The 12009-nt window shown below is 36.5% G+C and overlaps 1 protein-coding gene across 3 annotated transcripts in view; it reads left to right on the forward strand.

Annotated features, from left to right (window-relative positions):
• Nucleotides 1–11012, forward strand: part of LOC111873102 (myelin regulatory factor) — a 225641-nt gene extending 214629 nt beyond the window's left edge. For all 3 annotated transcript variants that reach the window (XM_033754964.1, XM_033754962.1, XM_033754963.1), the window contains 3 exons: nucleotides 591–825; nucleotides 4856–4952; nucleotides 6406–11012. In XM_033754964.1, coding sequence (XP_033610855.1) covers nucleotides 591–825; nucleotides 4856–4939 — 319 coding nt within the window. In that variant the 3' untranslated portion in view covers nucleotides 4940–4952; nucleotides 6406–11012. The remainder of the gene's footprint in view (nucleotides 1–590; nucleotides 826–4855; nucleotides 4953–6405) is intronic.
• Nucleotides 11013–12009: the final 997 nt, after the last annotated feature.

A 12009-nucleotide genomic window follows, 5' to 3' on the forward strand; every position in this document is an offset into this window, starting at 1 on the left:
CATGTCATATTTTCACAGTATTAACAAAATTCATTTGAAGGTTTCTGGATGGTTTTAGCGGGACTTCCTGACAAGACGTTCTAGGACATAAACAGGAGATGGCAGTAGGTTTGGGTTTGTAATGTATATAATGTAATATGACACCAAGGAAACAAATTGGAAATTTTAAAACTACAAATGATTGCTACATGACCTGTCAGGAGAACATAGCTGAGGCACATAAGTTTCTATTGTGATTTCTAAAAGATAAAGGTCTTTTTTCTCCATGCGATTATAGTCAGTAGCAGACCCCACAAATTTGGGGAGTTTTGGTGACTAGTAGAGTGATCAGGTGTGATGGTAAATGAACACACACATTCATGCCATGAACTTTTGATCATAGCACTCACTCAGCCTGGGCCCTTGAACTTCAAGTGTATTCAGATCCTTCAAAATAAAATACTTTTCTTGAAAGTGATTACTGAGTTTGTAATACTATTTTACTTTATATTGATTGGAATATAGTATAAGGTTTAGAAACTGATGATATATAACATATTAATTCATGACCAAGATTTTCTGTAGTCATATATTTTGTTTGTGTTCTTTAGTTTCTCACACCTGGCACGATCACATTCACCTGAGCTGTGCCATTCACCTGTTGGCCCTTCTGTATGTGTATGGAGTCGTAGTCATGATAATTGGTCCACTGATGACTTGAGCTCAGGACTGCACAGCCAGCAGCAGGGAGAAATTCATACTACTAGTGCATCATTCTCAATCAATGTGGGAGCCTTTGCACGCATGACAGTTCGCTACAGAGTACCACTGGTACAGACTGTTTCTGTAAGTAACATATCATACAATGAATATGAAATCCCACAGGCCTAATGATGTCTTCCTTAGTGCTGGAGGCTGTGTAATGTTTGCCATACTGTTTCATAAAAATTAAATAACATTTCAAGAGTTTGAATTTAAGATAAGAAGCGGAAAGTATTGAAAATAAAATATTCTGCATGTTTCTTTCTTTCTCTCAACATTTATATGAATTAAAATAGAAAATGAGACTACAGCTACCAGTCAATTAATTGTGGCACTTCCAGCAACCCGCTATCATCATCAGATTAATTTCTGTTATAGCCATCATCATCATTGGCCATTGTCAGTCTTAGTGTTATATTGCTATAGCATCCATGCTGTAGGAGGGGATAACTTACTCTTAGGCTGATGCATAGTACTGCCATTGAAGCTGAGGAGGCACAACAAGAACCCTGAAATGATGGCTAATGGAGCTCCAGTGAAGTTGTGGTAGGCCATGCAAGCTGAGAGTGGGAGCTTCAAAATGACTCAATGCCTCAGAAAAATGGCTGGATGTATAGCAAGATGACTTGTGAGACTGGAGCGGATCAGAACATTAAACCTAAACTCCATGACTTTTCATCCACAAGCAAACTATACTGACTGAGCGACCGCCACTTGTCGGTGAAGTTAGTGCCAACTTTAGCAGATAGAGGGTGTCACGTGGTCAGTGCAACGAATCCCCATGGCCATTAATTTCGGTTTTCTAGACCGGAACATTAAACCTAAAATAAAATTAAATCTATGGAAGAAATAATGGATGTAATGAAATAAAGTCATTTTGGTATTTTTGGACCTAATGAAACACAGTGGATAGGTAAGGGAAGAGAAGAAATATGAGAAGGCTATGAGTTAATATGGTAAGTGGAAGAATTACACAAAAGGAAAGGAGTTCCAGTAGTCTTTAGCCCAACATATATGAACAGGATAACTGAACTGCAAAGAATAGTTAAAATAGACATTTTATAAAGGGACAAGACAAAGGATCAAAGAAAGTATAAAAAAAAAAGTAAAGCTATCCCTGTACCAGGCCGTGAAGGCCCATAGGGTTGTGAGATGTTGAGGGTCCCACATTATCTAGACAATTGGCTTAAAGATGGCGGTAAGGTTGTCAGCCCTACGCGCCGGCCGCGCTTTACTCCCCAGGAAAATTATTTAATTCCTGGTGAATGTAGTTCAAAAATAGTGTTAATGTAACTAGAGAAAGTTGGAAAATATTATGAAGAGCAAACAAAACGATGGTAAATGGGCCCCAAAACAGTCTTGGAAAATATGTTTGCTAAAGACAAGGGAAGTAAAATATTATTTTCATTGGCAAAAAATAAATGTAACCCAATGAAAGATAAAAATACGGTAATTAATAAGAGTGGGACTTTAATATAGCAGAAAAGTGAATATTTGAAAACATGGAAAGCCTACTTTGAGAAACTACTCAGTACACATCCTACAAATTTGACCAATGTAACTGCAAGAAATGGAAATGTAGCCTAATGAAAAAACAAACACAAAAAACGTGTGTTTTTGCCATTGCAAAAAATAAAGAATGACAAAATCCTAGGAGAGGATGACGTGACACATGTCATAAAAGCAGTAGGATCAATGGAAATGCAATGGTTGTGTGGAATTATGAGGAAGATTCTTCCATGAAATGAATACCAAATCACAGAGTGAAGGGATAGTACCATTGCACAGAGTGATACAGAGCTCTAGTACAATACTTAAGCAGGCTGCTGGGGAGATCAACTTGAGATGAAAATGTAAGTAAAGTTTTACCAGATTGGCCACCATTAAGCATTTATAAAGTTTGACATTAATGTCACATGTGGGTACGTCATGCAACAATATTATTGTGCTTTCCAATTCTTAACAAAATGCAAATAGTTTTCTAATGTAATATTCCAATTGATCTCCTTTTTTGTAATTAAAGAAAGGAAGAAAGCAAATTCTGTCCTTTATAGTATTTGTCATTGGTCACTTCAGAATGCTTCTTTTTGAGTTCATTGTGTTCTTGTGGTGGGTACTTGCCAGCACATTGAATGTACATTGCAACAGAAGAAAATGAAGAAGAAGAAGAAGAAAAAGGTTTGTACTCTCCTTTCATATATATTGTCACGATTTAGGAGTAACTATGGATGGAGTATGGACTGGAGAATGGATTTATTGACCACTTATACATGCCACTCAGAACTACAAGTAATTACAGCACTATCTCTGATCTCCACAATTCAGAAATCACCACAGCATCTGCTAAGCATTTTCCCAGCCTGCTGTGTCCTCATCAGCTGTTCCCTGGCAATGGCTTCTATCAGTGGATATTCTTCAGCTTCACATGCTGAGGTTCTAGCTTCACAGCCTCCCACGCAGAACTCAACTGGACTGATAACCGACAGGCTGGCGGCAATTTCACACCAGCCTCTTGGTCTTCTGTTCACAAGCTGACTTTTAACTTACTGGACAGCTAACTTGATTGCCCCAGTTGTCTTCAAGATAACTCCTCAACACAAATCACATAAAAAACAGCCCTGTTTCTATTGTTGCAGTCCAGCTGTTGTGGCTGCCTAGCAACTTGTTGCATAATACCGTTTCAAACAGTCACTCTATTGTTTTAGAGGCGTGTTTACAGCACTGTTGTAGAGCAATGGCTGTTGTCACATTGTTTGTTTTGAAGTCATTGCCTATTAGTGGGTCTGTACTCCCCCTCCCCCCCAATATGTATTTTGAATGTTGTCAAGAATACAGTATGACAACTGTTTTATTTATAAGATAACACTCACTCACTCATGGAGCTGAGCCCTTCTTGAGAAGCTGCCAATTGTGCAGCTAGTCAAGAACTTCCCAGCATTTTATGGAACCCTAAGGTTCATTACCATGTTCACAAGGGCTCTCCACTGGTGCCTATCCTGAGCCAGATCAATCCAGTCTATACCATTCAATCCTATCTTTCTAAGATCTGTTTTAATATTGTCCACCCACCTATGTCTTGGTCATCCCAGTGGTCTCCTTCCTTCTGGCTTTACCACCAATATTCTATATGCATGCCTCCTCTCTCCCATTCATGCTATATGCCCTGCCCACCTCATTCTCCTTGACTTGATCTTCTAATTATACTTGGAGACGAGTAGAAGTTATGAAGCTCCTCATTATGCATAATATAACACTGTTGAGCATATTTCATTTATACAGCAGAAAAGATTTTATTTTATGGCAGGAAGTCTTTTCTCAGTACTAGCTGCTGGAAAGTGTTGTATCAGGTTATGTGGGAATATTCCTGTTGCTAATATTACAGTAGACTTCAATATCACCTCTTCCAGTCCTTATGTACATTTATTTTCATTCTTTTTTTTTCTTGCCAATATTGCTGTGTTGTTTAGTTACACGAGTTCCTCTCACAGTCAGAGGCAACCAGCATAATTTTGAAATTGAAAATCCACAGAGCTGTGTGTATCTTCAATGTATATAAATGTTAACATAGCTGTTGAGCTTCAGATTTCCTGCAGATGTTTATACTCATGTAGGTTATTAAACATTGCTAAGTCAACTGTCCAGGCTATGCAGCATTAACGGGTCATTGGTACTCAAGCGGTTAGTTGCTGGCTTCCCACCGCTGCGGCCCGGGTTCGATCCCGGGTCTGGTCAAGTGGGATTTGTGGTGGACAAAGTGGAGCTGGGGCAGGTTTTCTCCACGTACTTCGGTTTCCCCGGACAATCTTCATTCCACCAATTGCTCCACAATCACCCTCACTATCATCTGGGGCTGGTACAATAGGACAGAAGTGGTCGCAGTACAAGGGACTTAGTCCCAACCCACTAGCAATAAAAAAAAGAGAGGTCATTGGTTAATATAATATAATATTGGTTAATATAAAAAATTTTGTGTCACGTCACTAGAAAAAATTATGAAAATGCAGAATTATGGAAATTACACTTAATAAATTGGGTAATGTTTGTTTTTCAGTATATGTTCATGTACTTGTACCAAATATACTAAAGGTGTGATTGGGTTATATTTGATTTTCAGAATACATGCCTGCTTCCTAATGATAAGCTTGGAATTGATTTCCTGGAGTACAATTTCCATTTCTACAGAGATTGTGATGAATGAGAAGAAATTGAAGGTATCTAATTATTTACTTCCTTGTTTAGATACGTATTATTATTTAGTACCTCAAACAAGTAAGAGAATATTTCAGTGTATTTTCTTCTGTAACAGTTTTTATGTTACACAGTACAGTATGTTTCTTTTGACAGTTTTTTTTTTATTCTTTATGGGTGTTTATCTGTAACCAATACATTTTATGTAAGATTTGAGGTTTTCACAGCAGTGACTATGAAGAAAGCAGTCTTCGGGATGTGGCACCGTGTATATGTGGTATTAACCGACGTTTCGGAGGAACGTATTGCCTCAGTCTTCAGGGTAGAAGGAAAAATAAGAAATCTGCAAGCAAAGAGAGCGTAAGAACTGGTACAAGCAGACTGGTGCCACATCCCAGAAGACTGCTTTCTTAATACATTTTATGTTTATGTACTGCCTATTATTGTGCTCCTTCTCACCATCTACATGCATACTGAGGCAAAGCCATGTACCAAATTAGTATACACATATTTTGTATTACCTGTTTTACACACACACACACACACACACACATATATATATATATATATTGTCATATGTTGCCTAATGTGACGTGACAAGTAAATTCACACGGGTCTTGGATTTGGCTAATATGTTTATTGGACAATCTCTTTTACACTTCCAAATACAATCATTCACTTATAATGTCATCAGGGGTTTCTTACAACACTCTTATAGTACCTTCTTGCACCGCTAATCTAGGTGAAGTTTTCTGTTCCCTTTGTTTTATTTCCATCAGATATAACAGTTAGTAGGACAAAAATAGCAAGTCTGTGTATAGGCATGTTCTGTGCTTGTAGAAGCTGGAACATTCTATGACTTAGTTACAGAACATGTGACATTCCCTGTTCATATACAGTTTGCTGCCTTTCCACAAGCTTTGCTAATTACTGCCTATTTAATTTTTTAATTTGTCAAATGTTTAATTTCTAACCCTTCTGGAAACTGTTTGTAATTAATGTGAAACAGAGATATCTAATATACAGTACATGTAGTTATGGCAGAATTAGGGCCGTACCATAGCTCACGCAGTTAGTCGCTGGCTTCCCACCGCGGCGGCCCAGGTTCGATCGTGGGTCTGGTCAAGTGGGATTTGTGGTGGACAAAGTGGCACTGGGGCGGGTTTTCTTTGATTACTTAGGTTTCCCCTGCCAATCCTCATTCCACCAAATTCTCCATCATCATAATCACCCGGGGCAGGCTAAAATAGGCCAATCAGTGGCTGCTGTGCCGAGTGGACCCAGTTGGACTCCACCCCCCACTAAGCGAATTTTTGTGTCAGATTTAATACTGTATGGTCAAGATCTATTATATTCATGTTAAAAGAAGTGCATATATTGCCAGGAAAAATTAGACTGTTTTAGATGTTGTCTTCTTAATGCAGCTTACTACTGCTTATATACAAATAATGCATTATATTTCCTTTTCTTCAACAGGGTAATCAGGATGGGGCCTCAGTACAGGATTCATTGTGATGATTGACTTGCTGTTTAACTGTGGTAATTGGGAACAAAGTTATTGCCATATGATAATTATTTTCTCATGTTTAATGCGATGCATTTTCAAAGAAATCATTAACAGTCTGTGGAGTAACTTAATGATTTCATTCACCTGAATTATAATTAAGTAGTAAGCATTGTTCTCAGACCATAGGTACATGTATCAATGACATAGTTAGAGTTCTGCAACATATGCATTCTCTGGAATAGCATTGATCAAAAAATAATGTTTGCATTGCTATAAAATTCAGTGGGAAACATGCATTTCATCTTGCATTTATCTACCCATGACATATAGTACTTCTATTCAAAGCTAATGTGTAACCTGCACATTACTTCCCACCACTGTTCTCATTTCATAAATGTATATAAAACTGTAAATAAAATGATCATGCTTGTTACTTTTTGTGTGAGATGAAGCCCCATGTCAAAGACTAATTATGGTAGAATGCTAGTTAATTCACTCTGTTATGCATAAGTGGCATGATAAATAATTTTATATGTAAAATAGTATTCAGAAGAAAGAAATCTGCAACAAGATGCTCACATATGTCCATCACTTATTCTACGGAGAATAACTAGGAAAGTAACCAGATCCATCTGTTCCCTTTTGTAGTTGAACAGGTGTTGTCTGAAATTTAATATATTTTCTGTGCACCAAAGGTTTTTTTAGTTGGTGATTTAAGGAGTCTGTCACTATCAAGACTATATAGTGCTGCTGGTAGGATAATTAATGACTGTGGAGCAGTTGGTGGAACCGCAGGGGTATGTTTTCTTTGAGTAATTCAGTCTCCCCTGCCAGTTCTTGCTTCCAAGGTATTGTATGGGCATAAAAAAGAGGTATAAATTATTTATAATATAGCATGACCCCAGCAAATTGTTGGTAGAAGACTGTGAATAAGTAATTACATTTTAACATAAAACAATTAAACATGTGACTGGCGATTGCAGGCTCATAGATTTCAAGATTTGTGCCCATGTCTCATCTCAAGTTGTAATAACAAAATGATATAAATTGTATATTTTATGGTCCATAGTTTATAATTTGGACTATCATACCAAGAGAAGAGAACCGAAATTATCTATATAAGTTGGTTACCAATGAATTTTAAAGAGTAATATCTTCTGGATTGTGATGCTGTATTGTCTGGTAGAAGTTTATCTGTTTTGGAGGAACATACTGCCTCTATCTTCATGATTAAAAAGTAAGCCACACAAGCAGAAGCTGTGCTTGCTGTTAGCTTCTTGCTTGCTCAGCTTACTCTTTGTCTTTGAAGATGAAAGTTATTTCTCTGAAACATCATTAAACTTCTACCAGTCAACACAGCATCACATCTCAGAAGATATTACTTTTCATAGTATGAATATATCAAGTCTAGCAAATGGATGATATTTCTTTAATCTGTAGAATTTTCATTATCCTAGCTATGCCATTGATACTTTAAGACAAGCTTTAGCATTAATAAAAGTAAAGCAGAAATTTATATGTATAATAACTCAGAATTTAGGTAAACTGTTTCAGTGTTTTCATGTTGTCTTCACATTCATATGAATGAGTTCATAGGTCAATGTAATGCAAAGCTTTCTATGCTAAACGTTCTTATAATGTTCAGTTCCTAGCAGTAATTTATTTTGAAAAGTGTGTGATGGAGAGCTCGTAACTTTTATACAGAAATGCGATTGTTCTTTTCTGTTGATAAACTCATAATGTTTGAATCTCCTGCTTCAGATTTCTAGCATTCCAAAGAAACACTGTAATTTGCAGCTGTTATCCTACCAAGTGCAATGCTGTGGCTTATCTGACATAAAAAGAAGACTGTGTTCTCTCATGTCAACAGCACTGTAGCACATGGCTGAATAATGTATCCTGTCCATGTACAAGCATTTTGAAACTGACCTCTATAATCTTATCTTCAGCGTAAAATAGTAGATTTGTTCACATATGAAGAAATTTGGTGTAAGTTGATAATATAATCTACAGTTTACTACAGATACTTTTATTCCTTCCATATAAAACAAAGCTCACCACATTTCTATAGCTTCAGCAGTATCTCTCACAATCCAACCTATTTTTTCTTTGAATCCTTAATTTTAATATTGTTAAACATGTTATGAATAATTTGTCATTCTTTGCTTGTAAGCACTTGTCCACTTGTACACATTACATACTAGCATTAGTCATTTGTAGCAATATGCACTTTGTATCACAACAGTGAGACAGAACTAAAACTGCTAACACTATTTTGGAATGTTCTAGAATAATTGTATAAGAAAATGGAGCAACGAAGGGGCACTGTTATGTTTAGAGCAAAGTAATGATAATCTGAAAAATGTGGGGAGGGAGATTTATCATCAGCATTACCATACAATTATGTAATGTTAATCTGACAAAAGAAAAAGGAATGTATCATATCATCATCATTTTACAATTATAATTATGTTTTGAATAACTTAATTTATAGCAGTTTTATTACCTGCCCTACTCTTTTAGAGGTTGTTGGTGTCAGAGCTTGAGTCAGAAACGTTAGAGACAATACCTTTCTGCTTCATTTTCAAGGAATAAATGTCCTGCTTTTACATCTTAGCCACATATGATATCTGTAACAATATCAGTATGTTTGACAGTCATTTCTTTAATATGAATCTTCTGGTTAATTTGGTTAATTGTTAGTTACCATATTTTGTTACATTCAGTACTATTATAAAGTTATACTTGTCCTGTGTCTACTTTGTACTGCAATATCTTATATGCATTTGTCCTACATGTTTGTGTTGTTTTCTTTTACTTTTTATTTGTTTGACTGTGCTGACTGTAATTGTCTCTTGTAGCTGTTGAGTTAGCACACAGAAATAAAGAATTTAATTATTACTACTACTATGCTGAAAAATCTATAACTTTAGTTCAGACAATTAAACTGTGACTTGCATTTACTTCTACATTCCAATCCAGTGCAAGGAAACAGTAATGTTAAGCTTGACTTCTTGCGGATGGCAGCATTGGAAGTAAACAGATGCCTATAAGATAACTTTCTCTGGTCTTAAAGCTGCATGAGCCATAGAATAATTATTGTGTCATTTCCATATTACTTTTTAAAGGACATACAGTAATAATGCATTAATTCAGTGTACAGGAAACAAAAACTATGAACTTTGAGGGAAATGAGCTTTGCTTGTTTTATTTTTGCCATGAGTATCATCTTCTGGACATTTCAGTGCTTTCTCAAATGTTGACAGTAACAGTATAATAAGAAAACAAATACTGAATTATCAGAGAGGTATGAGTGACAGATAACAGACTATTAGATTCCCCCCCATCCACTGGCTACCAGCCTATTATCAGCCTCCTTCAAGGTGATTAACACTAGTTGTAGAAGTGTAAAATAGTACTGCAGACCCTTTGATTTTTTTTTCATTCCTTTTCCAGTAACTCTTTGAGATGCTACAAACAGTGTTTCTTGATTGAGAATACTAAATATTTTGACTATAAATATCCACTATTAGTCTTTGTTAGTTCAAATTATTTGCAACATGTGATCAGTTGAAGTTATATCATAGTTAATAGATGCCATCGATAAATAAAATAATACATTTTCACTAAATACACTTAGATTTGAAGGCTTTAAACATTTCTGCTGTTTATGAAACATCCCTCTTAGGATTAGAGTTTTTGATTAACCAGATTTTATGACTTGCTGTACTAAAATATGTTTCTGAGTTAAAAATTAACAGGGTTTTAATTTTCTTCATTCTCGGTCTGTCTAATATGTATGTGAGTATATCATGGGTTGAATGCTTGGAGAGATTGGGGTTCAGTTCGTGGCTGGGACAGAGATTTCTTCATTACTACATCCAGACTAGCTTTGGGATCCACCCAGGCTTCTATCCCTTTCCTTGGAGTACAGTGGCCAGTGAGTGAAGCTGATTATTTACCTTCATCTAGTGCTGAGATTAAGAATGAATGGAGCTGTACCTCTGCTCCCTCATATGTCTTTCAGTTGTAATAATTAATTATGCCCAGACACACTTCTGCCTGTTCCTTTCACAAAGCTATATCTCTATGGCTGGGGAATGTTATTGATTTATATAGTACTCTGTTTATTTGAATTTAAAATAAGGATAACAGAAAACAGTTCATTTCTAGTTGTTATGCTGCTGCTTCACCGATCACTAAACACCAATGCATACTTAATTGCAACATATTCACATAGCTGTAATATTATCATTAGTATGCAGTGGTGTTTACAGATGCAATCAGCATTCTGTGTTCAACACACATTGCCGTATGTTTTCTTCATCAAAAACATAATTTGTTACATGTATTACAACTATATCACAGTGACCATACATGAAGTGAAGGGCATGGAACTTGATTCTAGTGAATACTTTTCTGTTGGCTTTTTCACAATTATAAGATGGCACCTTAATTTTCATATGTTTCTTTAGGAAGAAACTTTAGCTTATGATCAAGTGAACACATACAGGGTGTTTCACAACTTTAGGGCATAACTGCAGGAGGTGATTACCTAGGTCTTTGTGATCAAAAAAGTTCATATAAACATGTGTCCGATTTTGGATGGTTATGGAGTTATGATTGTTTTTTCATTCCCGTACACAGCCTTGTGTTAACTGCTTCTTTCATCTGGCGGGTCGCTATTTTTAGCCAGCTACAGACAGAGCATTCTCATTATCTCGATACTTAAGAGGTACCTGAGGCGTGGTGGGTTGGTATGTCCAGCCACAGCTAGTGTGGTGGCTACTGGTGTTCAGAACAGTTCTCATCTCGGTGCGTCTCTTACATTCACAATGCCATTTACATTTTCATTTGAGGAATATGCAGATATGATTTATGTGTACAGGTTTTGTGACGGTAACTCAGTTCTTGCCGTAGCTGAATATCAGCAACGGTTTCCGAATCATAGAATACCAAACCGGAGTGTGTTTACTGGAGTTTACCAGGCATTGCAAGATACCGGTAGACTTCCCAGCGTTTGTATTGCAGCTGAGTGTGGTATAATGAAGGCATCAATGAAGAAGGCACTGTTCATATGGTACACCGCAAGATGCTTTGCTAGGTCGCATTCTGGACGCCGCTGACCACATAAACAGCCAGCTGAAGCTGCTACATGCTACCTGCGCAGTTCACAACTGAGCAGCAGCCTGTGTTGTGGCCAGCGGTGGCATTTTCGAAAATCAGCTTTAAGCACCAATAAATTCAAATTAAAGGTAATTTCACGAAGTTAACTTTACATTCATACTTTAAATGTATCATGCATTATGCCGGTTTATTATTTTGTTCTGTTTATTGTCAGTAATCGTTACCTTCTATTCTGAGTTTAAAACGGTCATAACTCCGTAACCGTCCAAAATCGGACACATGTTTATATAAACTTTTTTTATCACAAAGACCTACGAAATCACCTCCTGCAGTTATGCCCTAAAGTCGTGAAACACCCTGTATTTTAAACTTATAAGCTTGTACCACATTAGAGTCTGTTATGGTACAATATTTTAGTTATTATAATATTGTAAAGGAGTGCAAAT

This window comes from Cryptotermes secundus, unplaced genomic scaffold, assembly GCF_002891405.2.
Source record: "Cryptotermes secundus unplaced genomic scaffold, Csec_1.0 scaffold120, whole genome shotgun sequence".
Lineage (NCBI taxonomy): Eukaryota > Metazoa > Arthropoda > Insecta > Blattodea > Kalotermitidae > Cryptotermes > Cryptotermes secundus.